Source organism: Phocoena phocoena, chromosome 4 (assembly GCF_963924675.1).
Source record: "Phocoena phocoena chromosome 4, mPhoPho1.1, whole genome shotgun sequence".
In the NCBI taxonomy this organism is placed as follows: domain Eukaryota; kingdom Metazoa; phylum Chordata; class Mammalia; order Artiodactyla; family Phocoenidae; genus Phocoena; species Phocoena phocoena.
In genome coordinates this window covers 93,454,227-93,474,377 of record NC_089222.1, presented here as the reverse complement: position 1 = coordinate 93,474,377, position 20,151 = coordinate 93,454,227, and the positions used below count along the sequence as shown (strand labels likewise).

General features: G+C 36.2%; 1 protein-coding gene across 6 annotated transcripts in view; it reads right to left on the bottom strand.

Annotated features, from left to right (window-relative positions):
* CBLB (Cbl proto-oncogene B) overlaps positions 1–20,151 on the bottom strand; it is a 212,187-nt gene that overhangs the window by 96,448 nt on the left and 95,588 nt on the right. For all 6 annotated transcript variants that reach the window (XM_065876496.1, XM_065876494.1, XM_065876498.1 and 3 more), the window contains one exon: positions 5,333–5,489. In XM_065876496.1, coding sequence (XP_065732568.1) covers positions 5,333–5,489 — 157 coding nt within the window. The remainder of the gene's footprint in view (positions 1–5,332; positions 5,490–20,151) is intronic.

Here is a 20,151-nt window from a genome sequence, read left to right as displayed (position 1 = left end):
TATGCAGAAAACAGATTTCTTAGGAATAAAATACAGAAAGCAAAAAGGAAAACCACATAATCTCTTCTCTACAAATTCTATTCCCAATACAGCAGTTGTGATTAGTTTGAAACATAAACCACATCAACTCTTCTGTTCAAAACTCTCTGAGTAAAAGCCAAAGTCCTTATAAATGGCCTAGAAAGACCTTGGCAGGGTTGAGCTCCAGTTCCCTTTTTGTCCCCATCTGCTGTGACTCTCCCACTTTCTGCCTTTCCTCTAGACACGCGGGCCTTGTTGCTGCTGGCCTGAACATAATATATTCTCTCACCTCAGAGCCTTCGAACTTGCTGATCCCTATACCTGAATTCTTTCTCCAAATATCCATGTGACTGCTTCCTCTCCAAACGTCATTTCCTCAATGTGGCCTTCTCAGACCACCCTATTTAAAACCACTAACTCTCACCTCATGCCTCATCTCCCCGTGTGTCTGTTTTGTTCACTACTCTGCATTTAGACATCTCACTTTGTAGAACAAAAATCACTTACATGTAAGTGATTTGGCAAAGTCTACACATTGGCCATAAGCTACGTGAGAACAAGGAACACACCTGTCTTGCTTCCCAAAGGGAGACCAGGCACTAATGCACAGTGTCAGAGCATAGTGATCAGGCTGGGGGAATAGCTGAAGAGGTCCTCTACTGAGTGACTTGTCTGCAAGGCCTCGACTCCCATGGTAACAGACTACTGTACTCACATTTGGTTTATCCGTGTACAATCACAAACTCAGAAAAGTTTATGGTTTAGAGGTGAGCTCTGTAAAAATCTTTTGCAGAAATAAACACAAACACACACGCACGCACACATAAAGAGTTTGTATCGTTCTCTCTTTAATAGGATTAGTTGTCCCTCCAGTTACCATGGCAAGAGCAAAAAGGCAGCCAGTAATAGACAACTTTGCTTGAGGGTGTGAATGAGTCATCTCTGCCGTATCTTTAAGGCTGAAGCTACATTTATCCAAAGGAATTGGCAGCATACTCTATCTGATGTGCCAGATTATTAACTCAAATCTTCTACATAAAAGAAAAAAAACAAGGTATTTTGTGTTGCCAAGTGATAGTTGTTGAAATAGTCATCCTAGACATGATTATTGGTGGAGGGCTCCTGCTTTTGTCTGTTTTGAGACTTGTTCCTTGTGACTGTTAAGCAAGTTTCAAATTTACAAGGCGCAATTCTTTAAGGATTGTATCCCTTGAGATGAGGATAACAAGGGAAAGAATGATTTAGTAATGAAGAGTTTAACCTTTTCCAAAATAACAAGAAAAATCTTCAGGGTATTTCCCCATCACACTAAAATACCTAACTGGGGAAAAATGAGCTCTGGAGACACTTATTTTGAGAGTTTCTGTCTATGTACTTGAAAAAAACAAAAACAAAAAACATGTTTTTAATTCTCTTCTTAAGGGATGACTAAAAACTACATAAACAATACTTGGAAGAGTATTAGCATATGTTTAGAAAAACCGAAAAATTACTATTATAGTCACTGAGTTTTGTTTTGTTTTGTTCTGTTCTACTTCCTCATCTACAAAGGACAAGGATGAAAAAGATACAAAATATTTGGGTCACTTCCATTAAAATCCACACAAATTAATTCAAGAGTTGTTTTACAAAATGCTCAACTTTATAGAGAGCCAATGCACAGATCAAATACAAGCAAAAAAAAAAAAATGAAACTGGAGTTTGGAGCCAAACGCTGCAGTATTTAGCAACCATTTCTTAGTAATAATCCAGAGGGCCAGATTCTAACTGCAACAATATTTATGTTATAGAAAGAGTCTGTGTACTATTTTTCTTGAGAATGCAACCCACAGTCAGAAACACCTGGTAGTTTTGTATTGTGTGTGTGTGTGTGTGTGTGTGTGTGTGTGTGTTTAAAGTATTTTGCCAACTAATGGCTTAAAGGAGGCAAAACAATGTGATGGGAGAATGGTGGTTTTCACAGTTTGTTTTTAGGTTATAGGAAATCTTTTCTCACCCACCAACACCAAGTTATTTGGAGATTCTTAAATGACTACAGAAATTAATAAAGTGAATTAAGAAGACCAGTCCCTCCATTCTCCCAAAGGCCACTGTGTTCACCATTTACCAACTTACAACCTACATTGGAAGTAGGGCCTCAGCTGGTCTGCCCAGATACTCTCTTAATCCTCACTACAATAGATGAGTTTCTTATTCTTCTTTTTCCCCCTGTTCCACAATGCTATATATTCCACAGTCAACAGTACATTGCCCAAACCACTCATTCCTTATCCTGCACCTACTCATCCCATTTACTGCCCCATTTCTCAACAACCCAGTCTTCTCTTACAGTGGGGAAATGGAAGAAGAAGGGAGCAGCAGCCCCAGGGAGAGGGAAGAGGAAAGCAAAAGCCCTGTCTTTCCATTTCAGGACATGAGCACTTGCCGATCCCAGCATCTCTGAACTACGTGGAGGGGAGAGAGATAAGGTTTAATGTAGACAGAGGAAGGTGACCATGCAAGACCTTTCCAGTGACTCCCAGCACTTGTTCAAGTTCTGGCAAAATATGAGGATGAGGGAAGACAGGAAAAAGGGGAAACCAGAATCCACCAGCTTCTTGCTTCTTTCATTTCCTAGGCAAGTCTCAACTTCATCTCCTCACCTCCACCGACACCTTCTGCAAACCCTTATGCTAGTTTTCTATGTCAAACCTCAATCCTGACGGTGTACCCTGCCCTCTTTCAGATGCCGTTCTGTTAAATACCCTGTTCCCAACGATTTAATGCTAGAAGGAGTCACTACCAATTAACCACCAATATCACAGCTATAGCAGAATATATGTTCATGCAGTTACAGTAGCCACAAAACTTACATCTTTCATATAGAATACACAACTATAACAAGAAAATATTATTCAATTGTTAAAGTTATGTAAAAATAAAAGATCAGTAAGAGTTCATACATGTACTTTCTGTGCACACAACCAATTTTATTGTATTTTGAAGCACATATATGATTACAGTCTAAGCATAATGAAATCAGGAGAGGTGAAGAATCTGAGAAACACACAGGGGCTAACAAAAGTTCTTTAGCTACTGCTGTAATTATGAGTTTTAAAAGACACTAGGCATTCTTTGGTCCGCTAGTAAGGTTTTGGTTTTGTTATCTAATACTTTTCATAGTAGCTCTACTTAAAAGATTCTTTTCCTCTCCCATCCCCATGAGCATAAATAAGATATATGTGCCTTAGCGTGCTGAGATTACTTGGGCTGTTTTAATGTGAAACAGCTTATAAGAAAATATGTACACATATTAAGCAGCTGTTTGGGTAAGTGCTTAACCAACATTAAGCTGCCCTCATACCTTTGATATATAACTCTGAGGCGTTCTAGTATTTAACAGCCTCACTAAAAAGTCATCTAGGCTCCCCACAGAAAATACACTCTTCCTAGAATAAACAGCTAGGCTTAATGTATGAAAATAACTTTTGTTCTCTTCCTTCTCAAGGGGAAGAAGCAAAGCATCTACTATTAGAATGTCTTGGTATCATGTTAAATAAATGAAGTATTTGTAAAATTATCAGAAACTTTTAAAGAAAGGAGAGGTTCCATTATAAAATAATCAGTATCAGATAACACAACCTTTTCCTAAAATGTATCCTAAAGTCATTGGAAAAACATTAACTGACAACGTACATATACCAAGGGAATAATAATGAAACTACTGTAAACTGAAAATATCCAAAAGCATACTTCCTGCAGTCATCTGTCTAATTTCCTATTCTATACGTCTAGGTAGAATTATGATTATAAAGTTGTAATAAAGTAAAATGTATTCTGTAAGTATTGTTGGCAAGAGTTAATTTGCCCTCTGTTAATGGATTCTTTCATAAATTAAAAGTTAATCCCATGCAATCTTGTTTTCTTACATAATTCAGTTACCCGATCTTTGCGGGTGAGTACCAAGCAGGGTCATAAATCAGAGAAGCAAAATTCTTACAACATGAGAAACACGAAAACCAATATTATACTCTTAACATTTGTTGAAAGCATGTTTCAAACAGAATAAATTTTACTGAAGACTAAAATAATAAAAAAAAAATGTCAGAATATAAGCAAGCCTGGTTTTTGATCAATTAACATCACTTGCTATATAATTGATATTATTAGAATCATAAAGATTTTAGGTGGGGTTCTCACTTTGTGACTACTTGAAATGAATCTCATAGATGATATGCAATTTAGTGGCAGAGGCAAATTCAAAGCATATTTCAAGTCTTCATGTTTAGGGTAATTCTATCAACACATACAAAAATACAAAATGATGGCACCCAGCTTTTATTATGTGACACCTGCTTCTGAATAGCTATGTGAAGACAATTTATAAAAGAATGATTAAAAACCAAAAACAATAAACAGGACAAGAAGGTTAATCTCAAAGTCATTTATATTAGGGGGAAAAAAAACCAGGAAAACAAATCTAAATTTCCCAAATGAGAGATTTGCTAAATTAATGACAGATTATTTTGATGGAATATTCTGTAGCAACTGAAAATTGAAAATTATATTGATGAAAATACTCACTGACACGGAAAAATGTTTGTGATATACAGATGAAAGAGCAAAGCAAGCTGTAAAAACAGTACACATCACAGTAATCTCCTATACAGAAAAGGATGAGTTTGCTATTTATTTCCAGGTTCACTATTTTCCCTTCTCACCTAATGAATGTGGGAGGCAAAGGGGAGAAGAAGTTGGGATACAACCTCAGCAAATGCCCACCTATAAAACCTGCATTCTGGGCTTCCCTGGTGGCACAGTGGTTGAGAGTCCGCCTGCCAATGCAGGGGACACGGGTTCGTGCCCCAGTCTGGGAAGATCCCACATGCCGCAGAGCGGCTGGGCCCGTGAGCCATGGCCGCTGAGCCTGCGCGTCCGGAGCCTGTGCTCCACAACTGGAGAGGCCACAACAGTGAGGGGCCCGCATACCACAAAAAAAAAAAAAAAAAAAGTGCATTCTATCAGTTACTGGGCTAAAATGAACAACAAAGTAAAGTGAGAAACCAAATAGGGACTTTAAAGCTCCTTTACATCATTCTTCTCAAAGCTAATAAGCAACCTCAAGGCTTAGAACACCAGATCCTCCAAACCCAAACTCTAAACTTACAGCAATGACCAAAAAATCTTGCTTTAAAATTGCAGACTACCAAAAATGAGACCATTTCCCATATATTTGTATGTATGCATGTATGTGTGAAAAAGAGACACACACACACACACAGAAGGGAGGGAAGTGGAAGAGAGGGCAGGATTAAGCAAATACAAAGCTTACCTGAAATAGCCTGGTAAAAATATCAAATTCAAAAACTGAAATGTAATCATTACAAGTTAAATCAATTGTTGATTTTAGAGCCATTGCTTCCAGACCAGAGCTAATCTGATGGACCTCATGAAGGCACTGTCTGAATACTTTCCATGGTACAATAGTTCTGTGCAAGAGAAGAAAAAAAAAAATTGCATCAACTGTCATTTAAGACATACCTTCCATTGAAACAGCACAATTCAATCATACCATTAATATAATTGCATTTGTACTAAAAGACAAACAGTTGAGAGTACTGTTCATAATTCAGAACATATGTAATGGGTTTTGCTAACCAGATTATTTTCCATTTGCTAAGAATGTGACAAAAATGTAAATCAATTTTTCTCTCCTTGCCTATCAAGATACTTCTAAAAGTACTTCAGAAGAAGGTATTAGATCAATGTCCTGTAGGTCTGACCTCTTCATTTGTGTATGCAAGGTTATGTAACTTTGAATCAAGTTAAATTCTTCCCCTCCATTTATTTTCTTAAAATAATAACAAGATGATGGATTCATATAACAGTAAGAATTCTTTGTTCACTGCATAAGAAAGTTCAGGTGGAAAGTCATTAAGACATTTCTGCCACCACCCCGATAATGTTCTACAGAGATGGAAAGCCATTTTATCTAACCTTTCATATTAATGCAAAGGGAAATTTTAATAACTTTTAACCAACCCCACTGGCTATCATAAGGAAACTTCTTTATTCAACTTATTCATTAATTTAATCTTATTAAATACCCCATATCAGCATTTTACTACATAATGCACTTACAGGGTTCAAAAATTTAGAAGAGCATAGAATGGTACCCAGGGGAAAGTCTTCCAACCCATCCTCTACCTGACCAGTTTCCAACATTCACCCACCTCTTCCCCACCATGAAAACGAGTAACATCCATTATTCGTTCCTTACTTTTCCTCCTTTTGGAATGTTAAATGCCTATTCCTGAACAGGTGGAAGAAAGCAATCATTTCATATTTTAAACATTTTAAGCTGCAGTTTTCATAGCAGGACAGCATAAAAGCTATATACACCCTCTTCTAAGGTTGCAAATATTTAAATCTTAGGTTTTTCTTTACTTGTATCTCTTGAGAAATAAAACTCAGGCTGAATGGACAAAATTGGCCCCAGCTGATACTAATCCTCCCAGTGAAGCAGCACCATAAATGTAAAACTTTCAGATTCATTCGATAATTATCTGCTGCAGTGGCTGTCAAACTTGAGCATGCATCAGAATCACTGAAGGGCTTGTTAGCACAGAAATTTCTGATCCTCAACCCAAGATATCCTGATTCAGCATGACTGGGGTGGGGCCTTGGAACTTACAGTCCTAACAAGTTCCCAGGTGATGCTGATGTGGATGGGCTGGGGGCAACTCACTGAGCGTCACCAGTCTATGTGATTGATCTATTCATTGCTAAGGCAGGACACTGTGGAGAAATACAATTATGGATATACGAGATACTATCTCTGCCCTTGAAGAACACACTCTTTCAGGGTAGAAATGAGAACTGTAATGCTAAAGAATACCGAAAGGGTATCTAAGGAAGTGCTGGAGGAATTCCAGAGAAAGAGTGATCTGTGGCAAGATGAATAAATGAATGGTGAAACAGGCTTACAATGCTATGCTGTATATATAAGAAAGTTTGTGTTTGATATGCTATTAAAAGAAAAAGATTATGAGGCTGAATACATCAAAAGGCTTTTCTCTATGTATGAAAAAAACAGGAAACCACAGAGAACCGAAGAGAGACACCACATCAGAAGCCATTTAGAAGAAACACACATCAGGCTCTCATTAAGGTTAACAAGATGCTGCTGTTTTAAAGTAACAATGAAAACTTTTGATAACATTAGAAGGCTATTGATTTATGGCAAAGTGTAGATATGCAATTATGTCCAGCTTCATTATAGTTAACTTGGAAGTACTGCCTAAGAAGCAGTTTGCTTTTCCAAATTAAAATTTCAAATATTCAATACACAAAAGAGACATGAACCATAAAACTCAAAGTAAAAAAAAAAAAAACCCAGTAAACAAAGAACTACTGATTTAAGAAGGGTGTTTTCTCTTTTGTATAGAAATGTTTAGAGAATTTTGTCTTGTGTATATATTAGAAAAAGTAAACAGACTGGCTAAACAGACACCTTTCGATATCCATTACCATAAAAATTATCCTCATCCTAATATTTAAAGTGCATGCAGATCATAAGTCTTCTGAATAACCAGTGATTTCCCTGAGCAAATTATTAAAAAATGAACAAACTTCTAAAGTTGTAGCCTAATTTACCACTTTGGAACGACAGTTTACAAAGGGGCAAGCTACATTTGCACAGTCCTTGTGCAAATGAGACTTTCCCCCAGTTCCCTTGTGATAAACCTAACGTCCAAACAGAACCTTAATTAAGGGTAGTAACAGGGATTAAAAAGAAAGGGCATTATTTGGTTAACTTACTATATATAAAACTTTGTACAACAGATACCCTTCCCTTGATCAGCTGAGCCAAATACCCACCATGGGAAGAAGGTGGGAGCAACGGTGGGGCGGGCAGGTTCATGAGTGAAGAAGAGAAATAGAGTACAATTATTTCTGGAAAAAAAAAAAAAGTTCTACAACTGTTGCACTAAGGATCTAACTTTTTAAAGAGGATTTCAAGTTGCTACCACATACTTTCCTGAGGTTTGTGGGTGGAGGAGGAAAGGCAGAGGATGACTGTTCACACCTTGAACTAACTGTAGCCATACCACAGAGTGGTGGTTTCTATAAGCTCCTCCCCTAGATATGAACCTAGTGAGAGAAAACGTTAATGGCAAATTGTTTTACAAATATGTAGGAACTTCAGTGTGCTGGCAGAGATCTAGGAAAAGGAAAGAGGCAGAGAAAGAAAAGGAATAGAACATAAAAGGTCCAACTAAGCTTCAAGCTCCCACCAATCCAGAAGTATTTTGATTTGTCCTTTTGCCACTTACAATTATAAATCACTTTAATTACGCGTTGAATTAACTTTAAAATCCAGTGAAAAGCTCAAGTAGCCATCAATCCACAAAGAATTGAATAAAAGACCAATGGGTATCCTGGCACCTATAATAATAATGTGAGTTCAGGATCTTTAGACTTCCAATAGGAAAAAAAAATGAGAGCTGCCATTTATTGATGACTTACATCTGCCAATCACCAAATTAAGTACTGAGTTTGTCATAATAACAGTGTGAGGCAGATAATATATTTATCCTCAAGATAGAGATGGGGAAACTGAGGCTTAACGAGGTTAAGTGATTCACCCAAGAAAGAACGTATATGTGCCAGGCATTGTACTCGTTTCAGAACAAAAATCTAAATAAAGCCACAGTCTAATAAGTGGAAAGATTTGTAAATAACTTATGTTGTGTCATGTGCTCAGGTTATCACAGAAAAAGATTCATGTGCCATGGGAACCCAAGGGGATGGAGATCCTTGCAAACAGGGACTATCTTATTCATCTTTGCAACTAAAATTTGTGTAATTAAACTCTGTCTAGGGAAGGCAAGGGAGTGTTTCACAGAGGAGGAACCTAGAAATCTGAGTGTACTACCACTCTCCTACTAAAGAGAAATGGTTTGATGACTTAAGAAAAAAAAGCGATAGTGTATTCACACAATGTCAGGAGAGATAACAACTTGCTAAATTTTAAAACCCTGCAGTTTTAACACAAAAGAATAAGGAATTGAAGACAAAAATGTAAGGCAACTGATACTCAAGAAAAGGGCAAAACATTTCCATGAAACCACAAGTTCTCATAAAAGGCTATATAGGTTTTATTTTTAACTCATATGCAAAAAGAATCATATAATAAAGGTGTGAATCTCAACAAAGGCTAGGTTGTTTGGAAACAGGAACTTTTGTGTACTTCTGGTGTGAATGAAAATTTACACATCTCTAGAAGGCAATTTGGCAGCAAGTTTAAAAAACCTATACATTTTAACCCAGAAAGAGCCTACTTCTAGGGATTTCAACAAGGAAATTATGTCAAAAAAAACCCAAAACACAGCAATGCAAAGACTCATCCATGTCTCTTCAACAGTGTTGTTCATAATAGCAAAAAATTAAAACAAATATGTTTGATAGTAATAATATGACATATCTATAGATTAGAATATTTTACAGCAATTAACAATTGTATATGGAAAAAATATTTATTGTCATGGAAAAGTGTCCATGGCATTAAATGGAAACAGCATTTTTAAAATTGTATGTCCTTGGGAACTCCCTGGCTGTCCAGTGGTTAGGACTCCGTGCCTTCACTGCCAAGGGCCCCGGGGACCCTGGTTCAATCCCTGGTTGGGGAACTATATCTCACAAGCCGCGTAGTGTGGCTAAAAAAAAAAGAAAAATTGTATGTCCTTTATGATCCAATGCTGAAAACTATCTGGAATATCTGGAGAGATCAATACAAATTTTAATTGATGATATCTAGATCTTGGTAGGATTACAAGCAATTGCTTTCAGAATATTTCTAATATGCTCTAATGGCTTAAAGGAGTAAAAGACATACTAAAACTGTTTCAAGTATATTTTGCAATCACAGAAATAACCAATTAAAAACAAAAATTAGAATAGTATTTGCCTATGAAATGGTTTTCTACCTAGGAAATACAGAAAGATTTACAGATTAAACTATGAGAAGAAAAGAGAATTCAACATGGCTGCTAAAGATAAAATATGCAAAAATCAGTTGTATTTCTATATATAAGCAATACATAATTAGAAAATAAAACTTAAAAAATTTACAATAGCATCTGAAAATATCAAATAAATGGGAATAAAGCTAACAAAACACAAGCAAAAACACAACATAAACACACAGACATACTTGATCAGAGATGTAGAAGACATAAAGGGATATAACGCTTTAATGGACTGGCAGACTCAATATGGTAAAGGTGTTAATTCTCTCCAAATTGATTCTTAGATTTATTACAACCCCAATCAAATATTCCAGGAGACATTTTCATAGTAGGAATTGATAGGCTGATTCTGAACTTCATAGGGAAATGCCAAGAGCCAAGAATAATCAAGCCGAACTTCAATAAGAAAAACACTGACAAAGTTATACTCTTCACATCAGTTAAGACTGTGGTATTGGCACAAGGAGAGACAAATAGACAAATTTTGGAAACAAATGCAATCATATCTGGACACTGGTTATGTAACAACTATATATAAACAGCAGTAGGGAATGGATGATGTTTTCAATAAATGCTGCTGGGTCAAATGAATATACATAAGGGAGAAAATGAACCTTGACCCTGAACTAATACCATATGAAAATCAATTTTAGATGAACCTTAGACCTAAATATGAAAGATAAAGCAATAAAGTTTTTTGGAAGAAACAGAAGAGAATACCTGCATTACAGTCAAATAATTAAAACAGGACCCCAAATGTTCAAAGGATAAAGGAAAAAATAAATTAAAAACCTGTGTTCATGAAACAATGTTATTAACAAAGTGAAAAAGAAAGCCACATATTGGGAGAAACCATTCGCACAAATAAAATCAACAAAAAATTCACATCTATAATATATAAAAACTTCTAAATATTAATAATTACTACTCAAAAATTGGGCAAATAATTTTCACACTCACACAAAAACAAAATATTCAATAAACACACAAATATACACTCAACTTCATTTGTCATCATGGAAATGTAACTTAAGAACAAAATGAGATTCCACTCATCCCCACCAGAGTGGCTTATTAAAAAGTTTTAAAATGACAAATGATACATAAAATGTTGGGAAGGATATGGAAAACAGGAACCTTCAGGCACTCCTCATAGGTGATTAAATTGGCAAACCGCTTTGGAAAACTCTTTGGTGGTTTACTAAAAGCTACTAAAGCTAAAACTATGCATAAACTAGGAGCCAGCAATACCACTCCTAGATATACATACAACAGAAATGTATACATGTTTTTTTTAATGTACAAAAAGTGTTCATAGCAGCACCACTGATAAAAATCCAAAGGAGGAAGAATCCAATGTCCATCACCAATGGAATGAATATGTAAATTGTGGTATAGCCATACAATGGGGCAAGGAGAATGAACAAACTATTGTTATATGCAAGAACATGGATGAATTTCATAAACATAATAGTGAAAAAAGCCAGATTTTTTTCAGAGTATAATCGTATGATTTTAATGATGTATGATTTCATGATACTAGAAGTTAGGATACTCAGATTAAACAAAATTAGTAAGTTATACACCCTAAAATTAGAAAGTTCTGCCACACATCCTCCTTTTAGCATTAAGAGCCCAGCCTGTCCTACAAATTAAAATGTCTGTAATAAAAGAAAATTCCCCAGAAATCTCTCTACATAGGTCAATTACATTAACAAGCAATGGGTGAAGTCTGCTAGATATGTAAGTTAAAGTAAGGCAAAAAAAATATACAATTTCCAATAACTAAAGCCTCACAGGAGAAACTATGTACATACTATTTTGCATAAGTAGATCCCCCAAAATTCCTTTTTATTAAGAGAAACTACTGATTACTGCAGATAAACAAGGCAAAAACAAAGCTACAAAGAAAAACAATTATTGTCATTTCCTACTGATAATCAACATTCAGAATAAGAAAAACAGGAAGATGAAGCATTAGCAGTCTATTAATGAAAAATAAATCCTAAATATTAATTTTATGAAGCTTTATTTACTTTGCTCTTAAGTCACAATTCCTCCACCAGCAGAACATGTTTCTAAAGAACTGTGAAAATCTGAGATTCCACCCTATTTGCAAGCTAACAAGTTAGCCTATCACAGTTGCATGGATGCTGGCAGAAGATAAGAGTATTTGTGGGTCAGGGCATCAAAGCCAAAGGACTTCGTTACTCACAGGAAGCAGTGGTCAGAGTATCACCATTTTCTTGGAACTTGTTCCCTGAGCTCTAATTCCCACAGGATGATGCAAAGAGAGTCAGGTGACACCTACACACACAGTGACTTTTGTAACTGGAGAGGAATGCAGGGCTTAGGGAACCCAAATATTTTATAATGGTTAGTAAGTATGCTTGTCCCTGGATATGCAGAGAAATACTATCTTTACATTACAGGGTTGTAAACAAGCATAGTCTTTGCTTCAGAAGGAGGAAGTGCCTCTCTTCACCTACCAAGGTAGAAACATCCCACAGAGAAAGGAACAAACGTGCTTTGATTCCAGGGGCACATTATTAAATACTTAATAAGAAAATAATTATTTCTCTGAATACCATATAAGAACTTCTGAGAATGGGATCATAAGTGGCTTAAAAACTGTTTTAATTAATTAAATCAAACTGATCAGCTGACTAGAACTAAGAGATGGAGAAATGTGAAGTCTGCTTTTAAAAAACCAGGGCTCTGCACAGGAGAACTTTTTAAATGATATTTTAGAAACACAATTTCTGGAAGTTTTAGTGATTGGCTTTACATTCCAAATTATTTAAAAAACACTAATGGTCTCAAGAAGTGGCATGAAAGTATTTTCCTCATTTGGTAGAGCAGCTAAAATAAAACAAACCAAAAACCAATTACTTCTCAAGATGGGGAAGTAAAATAAGTAGCCAAAATCTGGATACAAACAGGTGAAACTTTAGAGGACAAGGTTAGAATTTTATCTTATCATTAGGGAGCTTAGAAACTTCAAAATAAGAAAAGATATTCTCAGACTACCACCTAGATGGCTGGTTATAATGCACCACAAGTCTTGGTGGAAGGCCAGACACCTTAATGTACCTACTCAGTGCACAGCAAAATCCAACGCACCTATTCAGGGTACACCAAAAACTCAACACATCTATTCAGTGCAACATGTGGAGCCTATTAAGACTGGTTATAAAGGAGACTTTCAGAATGTTAAAAAGAAAATAAACTAAGTTATGAAAGCCTGTTGTACCACATCTGATGAAATCTTTTAAGTCTTTATCTAATTGATCTTTCAATACTATATTCTGATTCCTCTCCCTCTTTCTTTAAATCCTATCTTCCTTTAGCAACTATAATACCACACTCCCCAGGTTTTATGCCTACTTCCCTGGTGATGCCTCCATTCCTTAAATTTCCTCTGTGCATACATCATTCATCAGAATTCTTTAAGGATCTGTCCTCTTTGTTCTCCCTGCACATTCTCCACGGTCTACATCAATCAGTCCAATGGCTTCACACAGCTTTTAGAGATTACAAACTCAGATATCTGGAGACCAGGCAGATAATGTATATGAGTAAAGAGGTCCAAGGTAAGGACCGCAATCAATTGGAGGGGACACATCTAAACTGGGTAGCTGGCACCCAGGTCTAGCCAACTGTCGCCACGTCAGAGTTCATATCTAGTGTTGCCATCACTTCCAATTTCTCAATGAAATTCAATACAATATTTTTGTGTAAAAATCAATAATTTTAAAAGTTACCAACTAATTTTTTAATGTAAATACTGTCTGAGGCCAAGGAAAACATTCTACAGGCTGTCAATCTGCAAACTCATAAATGTACTGTCAATCTCTGTCTTTAATTCTATATTCTTTTCCTCAAGGTTGTATATCTAATCTACTAATAAATATCACCACATGGATTTGTCTGGACCCACCAAACTGAACATATGCCAAACTGAATTCATCTGACTGCCAAATCTCTTCTTCCTACTTTTCCTGTCTCAGCAAATGGTACCCAGCTGTTCAAATCGCAGACTGAGGCATCACATTTGGCTCATTTTTTGTACCTCATATACCTTAATAATCAAGTACAGTTAATTTTATCTTCATATAATTCTCAAATTCATGTACTTCTATTTATTTATTTGTTTATTTAATTTATTATTATCTTCACCTAGTTTTCTACAACAGCCTCCTATCTCTCTCCTATTTCTCTCCTAATTTATCAGTTTCTAAAGTGGGAAGTGGAATGGGGGGGTCGGGGGCAGGGCAGTCATAGACCCCGGGGGTATACAAGATGACCCTATTTAGGATGAGAAGAAAGGACTGAAATTCTACTTGCACTTTTAATTCAATTTAAAAAATTTATATTATAATGTGTCCTTTATATTATATATGAGAATACACATTATTTGTATAGTAATATGTATTTTATACATATGTGAGTATGTAGATGATATACATAGATAGATGATGTATGCTCAAAAAGTAGTTAGTAATAAGGAATATGATTGAATGGGTTTAGAAACCACCGCTCAAGTTCATTATCCATACTTCAGCAAGAGTAGCCCACCTATGATCCAAGTGTGACCACTTCCCTACTTAAAACCCATCATGGGCTCCCATTGTTCTCAGGGCTCCAAAGAACAGAGTTTTAAAAGTACGACTTTGCATATGGAAAAAGAAAGTCCAAATGGCCAAAAATGGACAGAGCTTTCAAAGCATAGTCCAAGAGAGAGAATAACAATTGTAAGTACTTTGGTCCTTGAGGCAGGGGAATTCCTATAGTGGGTCATAAACCACCACCCCATATTTAGATTCCATGTTCACTAAGGAATGTTCTGGATATGATATAGCTCCACATATAATTTACCTAACAGTGATGAGAGCATTCCCATCTGCTTGACAGTAGCGTTAATCATTGTAAATTAATAAAACCACTATTCTGGATTATAGATGTTTGTGAGCTCAGTAAAGTATGCTCAGTCTCTAAACATATGGCTCTAATGAAATCAGGTTTCAAGGCTGAGAACCAGGACCTAATTCACGGTGATTTCACTGAAGTAAATCTCACTTACTGAGGAGTTCAACGTGAAGAAAAGAAGGAAAAAGAGAACAAGAACAAAAAACAAACAAACAAAAAAATGCCATTTAAGGAACCCTGAAGTTACTCTGCATCTTTCTTTGGAAAGACAGCAGACGCCATAAGAATTCCATCCCTCTCACAGTATTCTCCCCTGTGTACTCCTTATTAACACATGTGCAACCCATACAAAATACCAATTCCTCCATGCAGCCTGAGTGTTCCTCTGATGGCCCTAGTAAATAATTCACTTACTATTTGTGACATTCCTTAAGCGCTTCTGTAATGGGACAGAACTGATTTTAAATATTTATCATCTTTGTATATACTGCCCTCCCCAAACTGAATACATACTGCTTAGAGGTAGAAAATTATAATTTCACATCTTATTTGCTTTTTCTGTCTTGGATCTTGTTGCAGTGAGTTGAACAAAATAGCCCTGTCATTTTATTTTCCTTATGAAATAAAGATACTTTGCTTTTTCGAAACAGGGAGTAATAAGAGTTGACTAAATAACAGAAATATTAAATGGCAATTTTTTTAGTTCTATTTCAGTTCTTTTTTTTCTTTCTCTCTAGATCTCCTGCTGCACATTTTTCTTATAAATGTTCTTCATTTCTATTGTGCATCCTTTAATTAAATATGACTAAGTTCCCTTTTCTTTGATTAGAGGGAAAACTGATCTAGCTAATATGCTGGAAAAAAAATGTATCTTACTCACTGCAAAGGTAAAGAAACCATTGTCCTTTGTTTCTTATTAAAAGTGAAAACACAGGAAACCAAAAAAGGTCCCTACCACTTCCCCAGGAAATCAAAGGTAGATGTAATGAACTGAATTTTAAACAACAGATCATTTTTCCCCCCCATGGTCAGCAGGACAATTTCTTATATTCTACCTCACTTTTACATAGGGATATACACAATTTTAGAAAACTTTTATTAACTTTTTCTGGATTTTGCTTTTAGATTTCTAGGGACCATAGAACCTCTATCATGCAAAGTTGAATATTAATGATATTATTTGTAGAATTAATAATAAATATATTCATGGGGCTTTGAGCAAGATTAAAGGTTTAAACTGGTTAATTATTCCACAACACAGAGTGCATACAAAGTGCCAGACACTGTCTTACCTGCCAGAAATGTAGATTTTAGCTCTTTTAACCTTTGCAACAACCCTACACAGTAGGTATTCTTGTTATTACCATCCACATTTTACAGATGAAGAAACTGATGCATGAAGAAAGCACGGAGCTTGCCCAAAGTCACAAAGCTAGTAAATGTTGCCGTCAGAACCTGAACACAGATGACCCGCCTGCGAGCCTGCACTAAGCATGCTGCCCCCAGAACAAGCAGGCAAGCAAACGCTGTACACGTCCCACGTGCGCACACTCACACACATGCTTCTGCTGCTCAACTCATTTGAATTAAATGAGCGACAGTTCCTGAAAGTCTCCAAATGAGACACTGTGCTGATCCACCTTGGGAAACACGAAGATTGATTAAATAAGCCTGATTTCATGGGGCTTATAGTCTAATGGAAAGATAGCTAGACAAATAACTTTAAAAATCAATGAAAACTAATAAATATGGAGGATGAGCAAGAGCTTATGGGAGTTTAAGAACTAAAAGATCCAGTATGATAATAAGGGCCAGAATCAAGAGCAAGATGAACTTTGAGGGATTAGTGAGAACTTTTATACCAGAGATAAAAATCTTCAAGTGGAAGGAACAATGTGGGCAAAGACATAGAAACCTGTAGCTGCTAAGGTGTCGGGAAAGAGCCAAATAATCCCACTTGCCTGAAGAACAGGACATAAGTAAAAGAAAAGAGGACTAAAATGGTAGAAAAATACATCATGAACTCAACCAATAATTACTGAGTGTCTGTTATGTATACAGTACCCAAAAGACTCATCTGATAGCCATTTAAAGAATAATGTTTAAACTTCGTACTGAAAATGGAGTTAATCTATGTGAAAGCATTTGACAGAGTTTGACATATAATAACTCTAATAAATGTACCTGTTTTTACTAATTTTTGGATAAAAAGTCAACAGGAGCTTTGTTTTTGAGCAGGAAAGACCCACGTAATAAATACATTTGATAATATAAATATATTTAAACTACAACATAAACACAAAACATGGGGTAAAGTTGAACATGTGGGAGGGTATATATTAGGACCCAGAAAAGAAGACTTCTGAACTAGACTTAAAGGAAGGGTGCCAAGATTCTGGGACTGTAGAAAAGAAAGAGGAGGGAAGAGGGGCATGCCAGGGAGAACTGTAGGAACTGATGACAAAAAAAAAAATCAATTTGTAGATAATAAGTTATTGAAAATTTTGAGCAGACAATAGACATCATCCATCCACTCACCCATCCATCCAATTATTCATCCAGTCTGTTAAAACTTATTAGAGCTCACATATTCCAAGAAACACACCAGGCTCTGAGAAATAAAAATCAAGGAAGCTTTCTAGTCTACTGGGAAATGCAAGCATGTCAGCAGTTCACTGCAGTCTAGTGTGCGAGATGTGAGCTCCGGTACTTGAAGAATAGAGCAGGCATGCCCACCTTAGGTTAGGGTTACTGAGGAATGCCTCCAAAGTGGCAACACTGGGTAGGGTGTGACACTGGGTAGGGTGTGGGTATAACTGGTTTCCCAAGAGGAGGGTGCAGTTTGGGGAAACAAAGACAATGAGGTGTGGAAATAAAAAGCATACGAGGAAATAAGTACAGAGTATGAGGAGGTTGTTTCTTTGAGGATGAATTGAATAGAGATGAAGCTAGAAAAAAAGTTCCTAAAGCTTGTCATATTAATGGGGTTATAGACTTTAACCCAGATTCAGTAATGATACATAGAATGCATAGCGTTTCAGGCAAAAAATAAAAAAAAAAAAAATAGAATGAAGGGTTCTGCTTTTTGGAGCTCACTGGCCTCATCAAGAAAATCGATGGGATAGGCTGTTATTAAAGGTAGGGAGACCAGACAGAAAGCTGTTGCAGTAGTCCAGGGAAGAATTTGAACTTGAACATGAAACTGATGAATAGAACTTGAAGTAAAGTAAGGATGGCGAGAAGGTACATACAAAGATTCAGGAGTTAGAATGGTTCTTGTTGAATTATAATTTGGTTGGAAACACATGTCTAAATCTCCTCAACATCAAGAAATGCTCGGTACAAGGAGCCTAGAAACTGCTACCTGACTTGCTTATTAGAAAAATGACTGTCACCGAGTCTAATCACATTAATGGGTCTTTTTTGAACAGTTAATAATACATTCTTTGAGCCTCATGCTTAAAGTTTCTGGATTATAAACTTCACCTTCTAACCCAGAGTTTGGTATTGGTCTCATCTGGCAGAATTTACTTAGACACATTCACTCAAAAATGCCACTCCTCTTTTCCACATATTTCTACTATCTCCTGGTCAACAGACTAAGAAAGCAAAAGCAGAACTCAACTATTAAAACATTCAATAACTTCTCATAAAAATCTACCAACTACAGGACTTCCCCAAATCTAACAACTACAGAACTTCCCAACCAGTTTACCCTGGCACATGATATGTTATTGATCCCCTAAGGCTCCAGACAGGCAGAACCTCCTTGGCAGCTGGGCTTGGACCTTGAGCAGAGGCTGGCCCTGCCATGACTTCAAAAAGGTTGAGAAGCACAGAAAGGAAGCATTAGTCACATGACACCTAAAGATTTTTGTCTGCTGCCTGTTCTTTAGGTCTGAATCCTAAGATTGCCTTTAGGAGTTTTATAAAGTCCTTTGAACGATAACTATTTCCCAATTTTAACTCAATACTAATATCTTTTTCTTACTGACAGTTCTTTTTGGGAAAAATATCACAATACTACTCCTTATGTTAAAACCTGCTTTATAAAAATCATAATCTGTTTGGCTGTTTTTAGAACTAACCGCTCAACAGTTCTGTTTTTGGAAACAAAAATGCATTCAAGTTTAAAGTCACCGGTTAGGTCACATGAAAGCATTCTCATATGCCCTCAGTATGTAGATAAATAACAGGAATACTTCTGTATGAGAACTCAGTTATGCAAAAATGCAAACTAGTATGAGTATAAGGAAGAGAAAAGAATTCAACCTTTTAAAAGGCTACATCATTCATTCGTCCATTCACTCAATAAAATACTGTGGAACTATAAGGTGAAAACCCACAGAGAATATAAAGATGGTTTCTCCAGTGATCTAATAAAAGAAGCATTAATTTTGATGACTACAGAAATATGTCTGAGTTCCAGAGGGAGCTTCACCTTTGGCTCTCATCCCCAAAATAAAAATCTTAAAGACCAATTAAGAAGCCTTCTCAAGGAAGCAAAGACAGAAGACAAGGGTACAAGGGTTTAGGAGGCAGGGAGAGCATTTAATCAGAATTTCAAGAATCCCCCATTTGATTTAGTAGTGATTTCACTCACGTAGCAGTTGGACAGAAATTTCAGCCCCTTAATGTCTATGGTTATAAATAAAGGGAAGTAACGATGTCTCAAATGCATAATTCTCTGTGGTTTGAGGTGCCGGCAAAACAAACTCCTCTCTTGAAAAACATGTGAGCAATCTTTTGTCAAAAGGTCCATTTTTTACTGACCTTTTGACAAGCAAGCAATTTTTAACTCACCAGAATTTCCAGTTTTCAAAAAGAAATACCGCAAGCAACTTGTCTGATAGATTTTCTTAAAATTTTAAGATAGTTTATTTTGAAGGTTACCAACTCTTTGCATTAGGCTCAGAGTGTTAATATATGAGCTGTAGCTTCAAGATATCCTCAGCTGTTACTCCCAGAACTCTGCGGTCCCTTTCTGCTTTCTACTATTCACAAATATTTAATCCGTACACTCCTGGCTGTTAGTCTAATTCAGATGAGGATGAACCTTTTCTTTTTTTAAGTCCTCATTTGTGAATAGATATAGGAGCATTACAAAGAGCTAGATTTCTGGAACACAGAATGTCTTGTGTTAAAAGCAATAACAGTATTTCCTCCCGTAGTGCCTAAAAATAATTAAGAA